Genomic DNA, 16,765 nt, shown 5'->3' on the forward strand with positions numbered 1-16,765 from the left:
TCTAAGCAACAAGTTAAAATAATACAAGTATATTTGGCAGAGAAGTTTAACCCAAGGCGACATTATGCACACTCATGTACACATACAGGGAGATAAATTGGTTAAAGTAAACCAAGATGGACAGCGTGGCATTGATGTTGGGCAGGATTCTCTGGCCGTGTGCATCCCAAGAAAAGAAATTCCCATCCAAGTTCAACAGACTTTTGAATAGTCCACCGAATTTTCTGTCTCACCCGCTACAATTCCTGTGGCGGGCGAGACAGGAGAATTTTGGCCCTAAGCACTGGAAACATCAAGGACACAGCCTCTCCAGTTGACACTGCAAAGTCTTCCTCAGTAACATCTGGGGAGTTGTGCCAAAATTGGGAAAGCTATTTCAAAGTCTAGTGAAGCAACAGTCTGACAGAGTCCTTACAACCAACGTCCCGGATTCCTGTAGCACCATCCCTGGCTTTTCTCTGTCTCACCAGCAGGACAGACTCGTGAGGGTGGTGGCACAATGGCATTTGGAGGTGTGACTCTGGGAATCCTCATCCTTGACTCCAGCCTGCATGCCCTCTCATGGGGGTGGATTTAATGCAACTGATGTGGATTCAGCTTACTGGATGGAGAACTGGTTGGAAAACCAAATCTTTTCTGAGGGCAAGGACCGACTGAAAATCAGGCACTTGAATGGCCAAGCATAGAGACTACACCAGGATTCAGGACCCCTGGATCAGTAATCCTGCCCATCCAGAGCTGCTGACCAATCATGAGACGCATTGGTCTCCATAAGAGGCTGTGTTACTGGCAGTGGTAGCTGCTGTCGATAGTGCACCCAAAGGGAAGGCTGGGTTTGGCAAGAAACTGGATGAGTGAGAGTGCAAGAGGGATTGCAAGGGGGTGGGGAGGGGGCGTAGAAGTAAAGGCAGGAGGATGAATTCACAATCAGAAAAAATCCAAACCTGCCAATGAATGAGCCAATAGTCTACTCAATCATCAACCAAGTGATTGAAATATCGTTGACAGTATTATCAAGCAACAACCATTCATTGATGCTCAGTTTGGCTTCCACCGCAGCCACTCAACTCTATGCCTCATTTCAGCTTTGTTCCAAACATGTGGACAAAAGAGCGCTGAATTGAAGAGTGAGGTAAGAATGACTGCCCTTGACCTGGAGCCTGCATTTCACTCGGTGTGGCATCAGCGAGCCCTAACAAAACTGAAGCTCAATGGGAATTGAGGAAAAAGATCTCCACCGGTTAGAATCATACCCAGCACAAATTAAGATGGTTGAGGTTGTTGGAATTTGTAGTAATAATAGTAATACTTCTCAACATATTAAAGCATGAAAAAATAGACTATTAATATTTAAATAGCAACATGGTATTTGCTTCATCCAAATATTTCTGGAATTTAAAATAAAAAGAAATCTACCTTTTTCTGGAGTAACCGCCTCCTTCTTAGGTTTCAATGGTTCAGGAACTGGCTTCTTAGGAACTTCTGGCACTTTAAGAAACAATAATGCTAAGTTGCTTCGAGTGCAATTGTTTTTATCATTAAGATATTTAAGCAACAGGTTGAAATAACACAAACATACTTGACAGAGAAATACAACTCAAAATTACATTGTCTATTCGCATGTACAATACTGGGGGAGAAAGTGGTTAAAATCAAACAAGACTGACTGCCCAGCAATGAAACAATAATGGCAAAGACATATCGAGCCAAGTTAACACTGCAAATTGTTCCTTGGTAACATCTAGGGACTTGTGCCAAAATTGGGAAAGCTGCTCCACAGACTAGTCAAGTAAGTGCCTGACATAGATATACTCATTGAATCATACCATATATCCAGTGAACCAGGCTCCCACATTATCATCCTTGGTTATGTCCTGACTCATCAGCAAGACAGATGCACCAGAGGTGGAGGCACAGTGGTGAACAGAATGGCCCTGGGAACCCACAACATTATCTCCATGCCCCATGAAGTCTCATAGTATCAGGTTAAACAAGGCTAAGAAAATCTCCTGCTGATAATCGCCTATGAAACTTCCTTAGCTGACAAATCAGTAATCTTCCATCTTGGTCACTATTTGGAACACGGAGGTTTGCATGGGCACAGAATGCATTCTAGCAGGGGGATTTTAATAACTACCACCTAGTGGTTCAGTAGCTTCACCACTTACTGAGCTGAATGAGTCCCGAAGGATATCGTTGCTGCAAGGCTGGGCCTGTGAGCCTGTTGTGTGCCACTAGCACCATGCTAATGGGATAGATTTGGAACAGACCTGGCAGCTCAAAACTGGGCATCCTTGAGGCACTATGGGCCATCAATAACAGCAATATTGTATTCAACTGAGACTGCTATAATCCTCACTCCACCATTATGGGGCGGCACGGTAGCACAGTGGTTAGCACTGCTGCTTCACAGCTCCAGGGACCTGGGTTCGATTCCTGGCTTGGGTCACTGTCTGTGTGGAGTTTGCACATTCTCCTCGTGTCTGCGTGGGTTTCCTCCGGGTGCTCCGGTTTCCTCCCACAGTCCAAAGATGTGTGGATTAGGTTGATTGGCCATGCTAAAATTGCCCCTTAGTGTCCTGGGATGCGTAGATTAGAGGGATTAGGGGGTAAAATATGTAGGGATATGGGGGTAGGGCCTGGGTGGGATTGTGGTCGGTGCAGACTCGATGGGCCGAATGGCCTCTTTCTGTACTGTAGGGTTTCTATGATTACCATCAAGTCAGGGGATCTAACATGGTTCAGTATGGAGCACATGAGAGTATGTCAAAAACAGCACCAAGCATACCTAAAATAAGTGAAGCTACAACACAGGACTGCTTCCCCACATGCAGTGGAAGCGGCCTGCTACAGGATTAAGCAATTCAATAACCAATGGATTCAATCAAATCTCTGCAGTCCTGCCTAAAGCAACCATGATTGGTGGTGGACAATGAAACAACTATCAGGTGGAGGAGGTGGAGCCCAGATCAATTCAAAGGAAAGGGCTGAAGTGGTTGCCATCATCTTTAGCCAAGAGTGTCAAGTTTATGATCCATTTCAGCCTCCTCCGAGGTCACAGCATCAGCTTGAGCCAATTTGATTCAATCCTCACAATAACAGGAATTGACTGAAGGCACTGGATATAGTAATGGTAATGGACCCTGACATCAACCTGGTAGTAGTACTCAAGTCTTGTGCTCTAGAACGTGCTCCATCTAGCCAAGCTGTTCCAGCCCAATCACAACACTGGCATCTACCTTACTTTTGTCCTGTCCACAGAAAGCAGGAAAAATCAATACCAGTGAATTACTGCCCCAACAGTCGACTCTCAATCGTAAGCAAAATGATGCAAGGTGCAGTTTACAGTACCACCAGGCAACACTTACTCAGAGATATCCTGCTCACTTTGGCTTAGTTTGGGTTCTGCCAGGGCACCTCTGCTCCTAACCTCTTTCGAGATTTGGTCCAAACATGGACAACAGAGCTGAATTCAAGAGGAGAGGTGAGAGTGACTGCACCTTTGAGCAAGAGTGAAATCAAGGAACCCAAACAAAATTGAAGTCAACAAGAGAAAGCTCTCCACTGGTTGGAATTATACTAGCATAAAGAAAGCTGGTTGTGGAAGTTTGTAGCAATAATACCAATACATATAAACATAGTAAAGCAGGAAACACAAGCAAAGTAGAACACTTAAATGTAAAGAACAACATGGGCCAGGATCTTCCGGTCTTGTCAAAGTCACAGAAACATAGAAACTAGAAGCAGAAGTAGGCCATTTGGCTCTTCGAGCCTGCCCCACCATTCATTTTAATCATGGTTGATCATCAAATTCAATATCCTGATCCCCCCTTCCCCCCATATCCCTTTAGCCCTGAGAGCTATATCTAATTTCTTCTTGAAATCAGACAATGTTTTGACCTCAACTACATTCTGTGATAGTGAATTCCACACATTCACCACCCTCTGGGTGAAGAAATTTCTCCTCATCTCAGTTCTAAAAGGTTATCCCTTATCCTCAAATTATGACCCCTAGTTCTGGACTCCCTCACCATTGGGAACATTCTTTCTGAATCTACCTTGTCTAACCCTGTTAGAATTTTATAAATTTCTATGAGAGCCCCTCTCACTCTTCTCAATTACAGTGAATATAATCCTAACGGACTTAATCTCTCGTCATATGACAGACCTGCCATCCCAGGAATCAGCCTGGTAAACCTTCGCTGTACTCCCTCTATAGCAAGGATATCCTTCCTCAGATAAAACTGCACACAATACTCCAGACGTGGCTTCGCCAATGCCCTATATAATTGCAGCAAAACATCTCTATCCCTCTCTTCAAAGTCAATGAACATTTGGCTGGCTTGCTGCATCCGTCGCAGCTGCGCCCAACCCACCAGGCCCGGAAAATCCCAGTTCGCGATATATGCGCCATAAAAGAATTTCCAGCATCTAAAATCACAAGGAGGAATACCTTTTTCTGGAGTAACCGCCTCTTTCTTTGGTTTCAGTGGTTCAGGAACTGGCTTCTTAGGAACCTCTGGCACTTTAAGAAACAATAATGTTCAGATGTTTAAGATATAATCATTTTATCTTGAAGGTATGCGAACTAACAAATTAAAATAACCCAAGCGTGCTTGGCAGAGAAAATCAGCCCGTGGGAACGTTATGTATCCTCACTTACACAAACACGAGGGAAGAAACTGGTTAAAATAAAACCAGATGGACCCCACCCAACATTGACCGGAACACCACAAAAGACAAAGGCACATCCTGCCCTGCTGATCCTGCAATGTCATCATCACAAATGCCCGGGTACTTGTGCAATAACTGGAAGAGTCGTTTCACAGATGAGACCAGCATCACCCTGACATAGCCATGCTCACTGTATCATACCTTACAGCCAATGCCCTGGACTCTTGGATCACTGTGCCTGGGTATGTCCTGTCCAACCAGCTGGACACACTTACCAATCTTGGTGACACAGTGGTATAGGGTAGGGAGGAACTGATCTTGGAAGCTCTCATAACATTATCTCCAGACCTAGTGAACTCTGATGTTAATAAGTCAAAAACGGGTAAGGAAACATCCTGCTGACTACCTCCTACCATGTTGCCTCAGCTGTTGATTAGTATTCCTCCGTGTTGAACACATTTAGAAGAAGCATTCAGGGTAGCAAAAGTACAGAATGTATACTCCGAGCAGGATTTCAATGCCAATCAATAATAGTGGTTCAGTAGCATCACTCCTGATTGAGCTGGTCTGCCCTGAAGGACATTGCTGCTGTCAAACTGAGCGTGTGTACTGTTGGATGGAACCACCATCATGCTAAATGGGATAGATTCAGAACAGAGTTAACTGCTCGAAACCTGGCACCCTTGAACCCAAGGACAGGAGCAGCATGTATTTAACTGCTATGTGTAACTTCATAACCTGCTGCATCCCTCACTCTTCCATTACCATCAAGTCAGAGGATCAATCCTGGTTCAATCAATCAGGAGCAGCACCATGCAAACCTCAAGATAAGATTCCAACTTGGTGAAGCTACAAGACAACACCACATTTATGCTAAAAGCTGGGAGCAGCTCACAATAGGCAGAGTTGAGCGATTGTACAAACAATGAACCAGATCAAATCTCTGCAGTTCTGCCTCATTCACACATGAGAAGTGGTGGACAATGAAACGACTAACAGGATGAGGAGACTCCACAAACTGGAACCCAACGGAAAAGACGGAGCTGAAGCATTTGCAACCACCTTCCGACTGGAATGTCAATTGCTTGATCCATCTCAGCCTCCTTTTGAGGTCCAAAGTTTGCAGATACCAGTCTTCAGCACATTCAATTCACTCCACCTGATATCAAGAATGGGTTTAAGGTACCAGCTACAAGAACTATAATGGGTCCTAACAACATCCAAGTTGTAGTCTTGTGCTCCATAAGTACCACGTTCCAGCCAACCTTTCCAGCACAACTACAATGCTGGCCTCTACCTGACAATATGCAAAAATGCCCAGACATGCCCTGTCCACAAAAAGCAGGAAAAATCCAACCTGGTGAATTATTGTCCCAACAGCCTATTCTTAATCAACAGCAATGTAATGGAAGATGGTGGTGGCAGTGATATCAAGTGACACTTGCACAGCAATAATCTGCTCATAGATGTTCAGTTTGAGGTCTGCCAGGGCCACTCAGCTCCAGAAAAAAAGAGTTGAATACAAGCAATGAGGGAAGAATGTCCGCTATCGACATCAAGGCTTGCTTTAACTGAATGTGGCATCAAGGAGCCCATGCAAAATTGAAGCAAACGGGAAAACTCTACATTAGTTGGAGTCATAGCTAGCACAATGCAAAATGCTTATGGTTATTGGTGGCCAATCATCTCGGTGCCCAGGAGTTTACTGCAGGAGTTCCTCAGGGTAGAGTTCCAAGCCCAACCATCTTCAGCTATTTTATCAATGAACTTTGCTCCAACATTCAGTCAGGAGTGGGGATGATTACACGACATTCAGTACATTCCCGCAATTCCTCAGATACTGAAGCAATTCATGTCCACATGTATCAAGATTGGGGAAACATTCACACTTGGACTGATAAGTGGTAACTAATATCCACACCACACAAGTGCCAGGCAATGACCATCTCCAACAAGAGAAAAAACTAATCATCTCCCCTTGATGTTTAGCAGTCTTACAAACACTGAATTTCACACCATCAACATCCTGGGGGTTACCATTGATCAGAAACTTAACTGCAAAAGCCATGGCTACAAGAGCAGTGTCTTTATATGCCCTGTTTGTGAACAGAAGTCCCACTCATCTGATGAAAGAGCAGCGCTCTGAAAGCTTGTGACTTGTGCTACCAAATAAACCTGTTGGACTTTAACCTGGTGTTGTGAGACTTCTTACTGTACAAGAGCAGGTCAGAGACTGGGAATTCTGAGGTGAACCAAAGTGTGCCCATCATTTACAAGGTATAAAACAGGAGTGTGATGGAACATTCTCCGCTTGCCAAGATGAATGCAGCTCCGACACCAAAGAAGCTTGACACTGTCCAGGAAAAAAGTAGCATTCTTGATTAACCCCCCATCCAAACCTTAAACATTCAATCCATTCATCACAGGTGCACAGTGGCTGCAGTGTGTACCATTTACAAGCTGCACTGCAGCAACTCAACAAGCCTGTTTTAACAGCATGTTTCAAACTTTCAATCTCTACCGTGCTCTAGCGAAGGACAAGAATGGCAGGTGCTTGGCAAGAACACCACCTGAAAGTTCCCCTCCAGGGCACACCATCCTAATGGACCATATTACATAGGATTCAGATGAGGATTTTGACAGATTGGACTTTAGAAAAATTAAAGCTGGTGGGTATACATAGCCAAACATTCAGAGCATTGCAATGTCTGCTTAATATCAAGGAATATAGCGGTGTCCAATAGAGATTTAGCACAGGGCTTTGGGTAGACCTAGGGCCCATTCTTTCCAAACTGGAATGGGTGCTCAGCTCTGTGGAACCCCTGTGATATCAATCCTTAAGGGCAACATCTCAACTTCTATTGCAGTTTCAGCAGCTTCCATCAAAGCTCTATGCACTGTTGTAAGAGTATCATGGCTCTGATATACCATTGTTCAGAGGGTTTCTTTGTCCATTAATTTGATGTCCAGCAGATCAATAGGATTGCTTAGGAGCTGTCCCAGCAGAATGGCAGTGGTCCATGAGAATGGCAGTGGAGCCTCTCTCAAGACTGCAGCATTCTTGTTCCCATCTCTGCACTCTACCTGTGCTCTTGTTGCCTGTCAGTCAGCCATTTCAGACAGCTACAGCCCAGGCTGAAATGGTGTAGTCTGAAGCTGAACCTTCTAGAACAGAAACACTAGGGGAATACACATTGGTGATTGGACTATTTTAGATACATTATCTCATGGCTGAATTCATAAAATTGCATTAGAAGGTTCATTTTCAGATGTTCTTTCCATTTGTAGGACCAGAAAGAGAATATGATGGTTTGTGATTAAGGAAGGATAAGGAGTGCGGAATTTTGCTGACTGGGGAAGCTTGGCTGAGGTGCTACTACCATTCATGAAGAGCTGGGACAGAAAGGGATTGCCTACATAGATCCTCCCTTCTTCTCCCATAAAGATGATGTCATGCAACATGAAGCAAACTAGCACAAATATTGTTGCTTGCTCAGACGAAAACCACAGCGCTCCTCCACAGTGGTTCAGATAATGACAGCGTTGCTTGAGAATAGTCTGTAATATTTTTTGTGACAACATGATTTTCTTTGTAGACATGCTGTGCTTATGGGTGTGGGTCCTTTACAGGAAACACGAGTTGTGACATGAGTGGATAACAATTGCTGCCCAGTAGTCAGCCTCTGGCTTATCATACTGGGTCAACAGAGAATATGGTGATACAGAGAGCGCTGCCAGGATAGTAGGTATTCATCTGCATTGTGAGCTACCAGTGGATGTATAACTACAAATAAGTGAGGGAGTGGAATGCCTTTCGGTTTGTAAAAAATGCTGAGTTCACATGAGGTTTATGCAAAGCCATGTGCAGGATGTCCATGGCACCCTGTGCCATAGAGTAGTTTATGCGTGTAAACCCTCATGATTGCTCTATCTGCTCATCTCCAGCAAGAATAAATGAGGTGAAGCTCTCTGCATAGACAGCGCCCGTGACTTCCCAGATGCAGCTGTATATTACAAACTAACATATAACCTATATCTCCAGCAGCGGCCTGTAAAGAATCAGACATATCAAAGATAAGAGCTATATAACCTTGAAGGACACAACAATGCTGTCCTTGCCATTCGTTGAGATTGCAGCTGTGGCTGCAGCAATTAGCATATTTCAGTCATGATTTCTTTTGTGAAGTGAAGATACCTTGAACACTGGTCCATGTTGAAGTTGAGATAAGAGAATTGCTCCCTAAAGACCAGCCTTAAAAATATGACATCCTGCTGAAAGCCCTTCCTCTGCCTCTTCTAGCAGCTTGCCCTGTCCCTGTGGCCTCTCTGTGTTCTCCTAGTCCTGTTTAATTTACAGAAGAAGTTGGCCTACTAGGCCAACCAAATCAGTAAACAACTTGTTCTAGCAAACATTTAATAAACTTTCAAATCAACGAAGTATTGTTGCAACAGTCAGACCACTTCCTGTTGTGTAATGAAACTTTAGACAAGTATATCAAAGTTCCAAAAACAGCAGCCAGAAGAAATAATCCAGAAGCTAACCTGTGAGTAGTTCAAGTTCCAACGCCAAGTTTTGGTTATATTCTCCAAAGAACAAAACATGACATTTACAATTAAGATAGGACGACATGAAAAATGCAACGAGACACACTACATTTATCCACACCTCACAACATAAATAGAAGAACACATCAATGGTAATAAAAAGACATTTTGACTTAATTGTGTTCAAAGTGAAATTTTAGTTACATTAATGAGATAGCCCCAAAAGACACGTTATAATGGAATGGCCAGAACACTATGTTGGGTTGAAATCCTCTCCTTTATTTTATACCTTTTTTTGGAAGAACCTCCACTTTTCCTGGAATAGCAACTGGTTTCTCCACTTCAATAACAGGCTCTCTTGGAAGCTCTGGCACTTTAAAGAACATTATTATAATTTTAGGATGATATTACTTCAGAATTCAATTATTTCATGAAAATCTATAAAGCCATTAAGATACTGAAACTCAAAATGACATGACGGACAAAACCAACAGAATAGGACACATTACTTTGTAACAATATAAGTATTAAATGGATATGGAAACTATTGCAGCAGACAGTATGTAGTGTGAGTGACAAAAACTATATTAGCTACCATTTTGCAGAAGAAAAGAATTACTAAGCACAAGTAGATGGAAATGTACTGGAATAAAAACAGTATAAGCAAGATGTTAGTTAATTTATGAAAAAAAACAGAATACATGGTTTTACAATGATGTAGATAACAGGACGGTACAGTGCATAAGATTAAGATTTGGATGGAAATTCTTCTGTGTTCTTTTGTACCTTCAGTTGGTGCAACTTCCTTCCTTGAAACCATAACTGGTTCTTCATCAATTGGTTTCTTTGGGACCTCTGGCACTTTAAAGAACATTATTGGTTTAAAGATAAGGTTCATTTAAGATGATTCAGATAACATTAAAGTTAGTTGACTAAATCCAGACACATAAAAAACACTAAATTAACACAAAATGACATTCCCTGTTACAAGTACAAGACAACTGTTAAATCAAAGTAATGTAGCTTTCCATAATTTAATGTATGAGTAGTAAGTAGTAATCATTACATATTTCTGCATTGGGGAATCATACTTGAGGACATTTATTTTGGCAAAATACATATTTTGCTATCTTTACTAGAGAAAGGATTTTACTTCTAATTTTTACTTTGGTGATAAATAAAAAGTACCAAAGGAAATTCTGGACAGGATTGAAGAAGTTACTATGCAAAACAGATTGACAAGAATAGGTGTGGATATACTATTTACATGGATTTTTTAATGTACCTTTTACAGGAGTGACCTTTTCTCTTGGAATTTTAAGTGGTTGGACTGGTTCAGCAGCTGGTTTCTTTGGCACTTCCAGCACTTTAAAGAATATGATTGTTTCATGTAAGATTCATGGGCAATTATATACATCATGCTAAAGTTATATATACAAATTAATATAACATGAAACACACTGAACAGACAAAATTAACACAGAGTGACATTTCTCTTGTAAAGCACCAAAATTATTAAATCTTTTAAATTACTTTTTGGGCACTTGAGGAGAAAATAGTTATATGGATAATTTTGGATTGCTAGGATAATGTATTTCTCCCAACAATTAGAAAATAAAGATTCTTTACTCATTATGTAAAATTATCAAATTTAAAAATGAGATTGTTTTACCATTTTGCATTTTCTTTTTGTTTTACAAATGCAATGATCCAAGTCAACAAGTAACTTCAGGTTTCTTTCCAAATAACATCTATATTCCTGGTGTTTTTGTTACTTACACTGTCATGATAACTTTGGCAGAAATACAAAATACTCACAAGGTAAATTTAATTGACAGCACTGAATGCAAATAGAATTTTTTTCCTTAATGTTAGAACTACTGTTATGGCAGCATATACAACACAAACAAATGTTAAAAAAAATTCATTGATGTACCAATTAAACAGGAATGCACAAATTGACGATAGATACACAGAAATATGGCTTAGACAAATTACTTTTGAAGAAGAAAAAGCTAAGAACTTAGAATTGGATATATAAGAAAATGACGAAAAGTATAAACTACTTTTGTAACACAAGATGAAGGCTAGTTTGAAATTCTGATTATTTTGTACCTTTTACTGGAGTAACAATCTCTCTTCTTTCAACTTCATCTTGTTGGAACTCTTCAACAGTAGTCCTCTTATAAACTTCGCGCACTTTGAAGAATATGATTGTTTTAAGATGTAATTTATGCAAGAACATGTAAGCATTTTGAAATTGTTTAAGAACAGGCAAAGTCATGTCCTATGAAGCATGTAACAATAGCAACAAACATTAAATAGCATTCCATGTTATAAAGAGCTAAAACCCAAAATCCATTGGTCAGTAATTCCATTTATGTGGGGACAGCACCTAGCAAGAACATCTTTCTTTGGCTAAATTGGATGATTACTATTAAGCTGCTGTTAAGTGGTGGACTCACATGTTAAACAGAGCCACATCTAAGATGTTCGCCAGAACATCACGTATTAAGGTGTTGGACTTCCAAGCAGGAAATTAATTTTAGCTATCCCCCTCTTAAAGACCCTTTGCAAAGGTTGCTAGTAAAAAAAAAAGAAAATGTGCTAACTTTAATATGGTTCAGACCACAGTTTCATATCCACCATTAGATAAACCAATATGTTTGGTCTCTTGGTCTCACCAGGTCCTAGCAGATGTTCTTATGCTGACTCCACAAGCAAATTTCTTTGAAGCCTGAGATTTCAGAAACTCCTGACATTGGGGGCATCCTAACTATGCTCCAGTCTCCTCATGACTATGATGAACTGGTAGCAGATGGGCAGAAGCTCTAAAGCCAAAATATTTATTTCCAGGTCAAGATTCAACTGGCTTTTTTTCTGTTCTGGTTACATAGGGAGTACGTCAGGATGACTGTAGTTTGAAATATATTCCCCACTATTTCATAATTAAATTAATTTTCTTCTAATTGGCATTTCCATTTCACTTGTATAATACTTCTGGTTAGTACGTAACAATTTGTTAATATATTCACTTCATTACTTCTAATCTTTTGGTATTTAATTAAACATTATTAACTATTAAAGCTTCTCCATGGCAGCACAAGCAATGCAATCAGATATAAAACAGAAGCAGCACCATACAACACAACAGCATGCATTAATGGATGCACATGGAGAAGACCAATGGTACTTAAAGATCAGAAAGGTCCCTGGTTATGATATATAATGCTATCATGAAAAGTAGCAATTGTTCACATAATAATGTTGGATGAAGTTTGTATGAAAGTCTTCTTTTCATTTTTGTACCTTCAACTGTAATGATCTCTTCTTTTTCCTGAACAGTAACTGGTTTGAATTCTTCAACAATTGGCTTCTGAGGAATTTCTGGCACTTCAAAAGACATCATTGTTTTAAGATGAGATTAATTTAAAAAAAACACTTCAAAAATATTTAATAATTCAGAACAACATGAAGCACATATGACAGATGAAGCTAACACAAGAGTATGTTACATTAAATAAATTGTCCAGGTAAATGAATAGGCTGCCCACTCAGCTGGACACAAGATCCCATGGTACTTTTCAAAAAACAGCAGATTTTTATCTCCACTGTTGTGGCCAATATTTATCCCTCAAACACACAAAAAAAGATTTTGTGGTCATTTATCTCAAAGCTGGTAATGGGATTTGGCTGTATGAAAACTGGCTGCTACATTTCCCTTCATTATTTATGACTATTCTTCAAAACACTCGTGAAGCTTTTAGAGACGTCCAAAGTGGAAGGTAAATGCAAGGTCTTTTTTCTTTTTTAGTAGCTTTGTAAATCAATTATTTGAACATAGTGTATACTGAATACTCCCAAGTTTTTAATTATATTAAATTTGTAATATGTAAGCAGCTTTTTTCCAGGCCTTTCTATCTCCTATAACTTGGTTCAAACACAAACTTCAAATCACTCACTCACTATTTTTTTTATTTCCCTCCTCACATTTCCAGTCCTACTTCAGCCAAGATGGTGTACCATTTTATATAATTTAGCACATATATACATATCTCGATTTCATAATATGAACGAATAATGTTTTAAACAAGTAAAACTTCTTCATATGACAGTCAAGACAACACAGACTTAAAATTTGGTCTACAGTTGCAGAAATGAACTGAGAGGCAAAAGAGTACACAAAGAAATAGCACTCGTATGATTTACATGAAAGCCATGAAAGATAAAAAAAGAAATAAGTGCTGTAGAAGAATGATATGTCCATGTAGTTTTCTACCTGTTACTGTGATGGTCTCTTTTTTTCTCAGTACAGTGACTGGCTGAGCTTCAAAGGCAATCGGCATCTGAGGCATCTCCTCAACTTCAAAGAACATTATTGTTTAAGAATGCGATTTGTTGAAAAGACGTATATAATTTTGAAGAGAATTTTAAAAGAAAACACAACATGAAACACACAGACACATCTAACACAGGATAATAATAATTTTGCTAAGAATAACATAACTATTATATCTAAAGATATGAGATATTAGTTTATTCAAAATTCATCCATTCGCAGAGCTTATATCAGGCATAATATGTGGCACAATGGTTAGGGGGCAGTACGGTGGCACAGTGGTTAGCACTGCTGCCTCACAGCGCCAGGCACCTGGGTTCGATTCCCAGATAGGGTCTGCATGTTCTTCATGTGTCTGTGTGGATTTCCTCCAGGTGCTCTGGTTTCCTTCCACAATCTGAGGGACGTGCTGGTTAGATGCATTGGCCATGCTAAATTCTCCCGAACAGGCGCCGGAGTGTGGCGACGAGGAGATTTTCACAGTAACTTCACTGCAATGTTAATGTAAGCCGACTTGTGACACTGAAGCATTTATTAAGAATAAGGACCCTAATGCACCAGTAATTTACCATGCTCAGAATACCATAAATAATTCTCATCAGCCTAACAATTAAGTTGTCATTTAAAAGTATTTTATTTGGACTTCTTCCATGTCAGATTTCTAAAACTGATTATTTCTAGGGAAATGCAATAATTAGTTAAATATTAATATGTATTCAAATCTATTGTTTAAGGCCAAATATTAGCAATTAATCAAAATTAGATATTCCACTATCTATTTCCATAATGTTAATAAAAACAATATGATTGCCTTTTATCTTCTACTCTCTTCAGTCACGATGGTGTCCTGCTACTTTACATACATTTCTCAATTTTTAAAAATAAGTAAATAATTACCTTACTACAAATTAAACCTCTTCTTATCACAGTACAAACACATAAATACAATTTGAGATGCCAAATGACACATGAAAACGAGCACCACATATGCAGGTAAGATTTACATGAAGACCACAGAATTAAACTCACAAACAAAAGGCATGACAAATTCCAGTAATATCAACAAAATGAGCCAAAATAAGAGTTTAGGCTTTGGCAAGTGAGCAAGACATGACAAACAGACAATAATTTATATAATAATACAGCAAGAAAGCTATAAAGATTGTATGCAATGTTTCAGTGTACATTTGTACCTTTTGTTGAGATGACACCCTTTTGCCTTGAAACAGCAACTGGCTTAATGTCTTCTGGTATTTCTGGCTTCTTGTGTATTCCTGGCTTTTTGGGGACTTCTGGCTTCTTGGGGGCTTCTGGCTTCTTGGGGACTTCTGGCTTCTTGGGGACTTCTGGCTTCTTGAGGACTTCTGGCTTCTTGGGGACTTCTGGCACTTTAATGAACATTGCGTTTTAAGATATGTTCAATCCAAAAAAATGCTTCATTTAGGATATTTAAAAATATGTCGACACTATATGAAACACACATTGCCATAAAACTATGAATGTACTCTACTGTCAGTATACATTTACTTGGTGAACTAAGAGAGTATATATTTGTCAATGTCTGTTTAATGGCTTGAAAATTCTGAAGATTTTCCAATAGTAATATGCCAGGCTTTTCCAAATATAATCATTCATGTAATTGACTAAAATGTTATTTCTGGTGGATCACTACTCATTGGAACACTACTTTGGTATAAAATAAAGGCCGAAATTCTCCTGTCTCGTCCGCTGCGGGGGGGAATCGTAGTGGGACAGAAAATTTGGCGGACTATTCAAAGGTCCGTTGAGCTCAGATGGGAATTTCCAGTCTTGGGGCGCCACAGCCTAATAATCCCATGCAAAATCTTCAAAATAATATTTAGATTTATTTGGTTGCATTTGAAAAATATACAACTAAATGTCGGAAAGATTGAACTGATTGGAGTTCCTTTCTCTAAAAGAAGAAAGACTAATTATGAACGGATTTGATAGTGTGTTTCCATTTGTGGAGAATCCAAAATGAGGGACCATAAGTATAAAACATCCAAGAATAGACCCAATAAGGCATTTAGAAGGAGCTTCTTCACTCAATGATGAGAATGTAGAACTTTCTACTATACAGAATAACTGAGGTGATTAAAATGGATAATAACTGAGGTGATTAAAATGGATAATAATAAGCAAATGCTGACTGGACTGTTTCTATGCTGTAAAATGATATTGAATTCTGTGCATCTTACAACTTCTACAATTTACACAGATATAGCATGAGCTTTCGCATCACAAGGTTATTACAGATTCATTGACAAATTGATAACGAATCAAAGAATTTCTTTCGAATAACAAGAAGGATCAGAAACAAAGTTCTGAAGAAGAATAGTGCGTGTCCAGAAATAGAAATAACTGTTTTTGTTCTAATGGTATAAGCACGTCGCTGTGTTACAAGACTGTCATTCTACTTTTGTACCTTTTGCTGGTGCTACTTTATCTCTTGGAACAATGGTTGGCTTTTCTTCTGGTTTTATTGGCTTCTTCTGGACCTCTGGCACTTTAAATGACATAATGCTTTTAAGATAAGATTCACTCAAAGAACTTACATAAAAATTCAAAGACATTTAAACAGGAAGTCAAGAAAACATGACAAATTGGTAGACAAACTAGCATAAATCTATATTTTCTTATGAATGAACATAACTTGGGTGAGATTTTCTTGCCCTCCCTCAGAGTGTTTTCCAGAAATTGAGATGGCTCGCAAATGTCAGTGGCATTTTGCATGGCCCGCCCATCCCGCTGCCTTCGTCAGGACCAGAATATCTTGCCAGCCAGGAGGGCTGGAAAATCCCACCCTTATATCAAGACGAAAATGATTTTCATGTTGCGATAGATTATGTTTTTAACTGTTTCACATTCTATTGTCTGACAAAATTAAGACATTTTTGTCCAAATTTTCGTAAAAAATAATCTAATCCATGCTGTAAGAATGGTGGTTTTGAACTCATAAATATTGTTGGAGTGTTTTTATTAATTGAAAATATACTCTTGATAACTTTGGAAATCTCTCAATGTAGTCTGTACAAATCGAAATGTCTCAAATCATTTTCAAATTTGACATCGAATTAACAAAAAAATCATTTTCCCTACACTCTAGAGTTATTACTGCATCAACAAAACATATATAATACTATGTTGTAACAAAACAAATAGACTGACATATAAAAATAGAGATGA

General features: G+C 39.4%; 1 protein-coding gene across 1 annotated transcript in view; it reads right to left on the minus strand.

Annotated features, from left to right (window-relative positions):
- Positions 1–16,765, minus strand: part of LOC144503721 (titin-like) — a 350,880-nt gene that overhangs the window by 151,008 nt on the left and 183,107 nt on the right. The window contains exons 119-128 of the mRNA XM_078228491.1: positions 16,005–16,085; positions 14,752–14,946; positions 13,499–13,582; positions 12,529–12,612; positions 11,335–11,418; positions 10,505–10,585; positions 10,006–10,080; positions 9,509–9,592; positions 4,454–4,525; positions 1,417–1,488 (exon numbers count right to left, since the gene is read on the minus strand). Of these exons, the coding sequence (XP_078084617.1) occupies positions 1,417–1,488; positions 4,454–4,525; positions 9,509–9,592; positions 10,006–10,080; positions 10,505–10,585; positions 11,335–11,418; positions 12,529–12,612; positions 13,499–13,582; positions 14,752–14,946; positions 16,005–16,085 (912 nt within the window). The remainder of the gene's footprint in view (positions 1–1,416; positions 1,489–4,453; positions 4,526–9,508; positions 9,593–10,005; positions 10,081–10,504; positions 10,586–11,334; positions 11,419–12,528; positions 12,613–13,498; positions 13,583–14,751; positions 14,947–16,004; positions 16,086–16,765) is intronic.

The sequence above is a fragment of the Mustelus asterias genome, chromosome 14, assembly GCF_964213995.1.
Source record: "Mustelus asterias chromosome 14, sMusAst1.hap1.1, whole genome shotgun sequence".
NCBI lineage: Eukaryota > Metazoa > Chordata > Chondrichthyes > Carcharhiniformes > Triakidae > Mustelus > Mustelus asterias.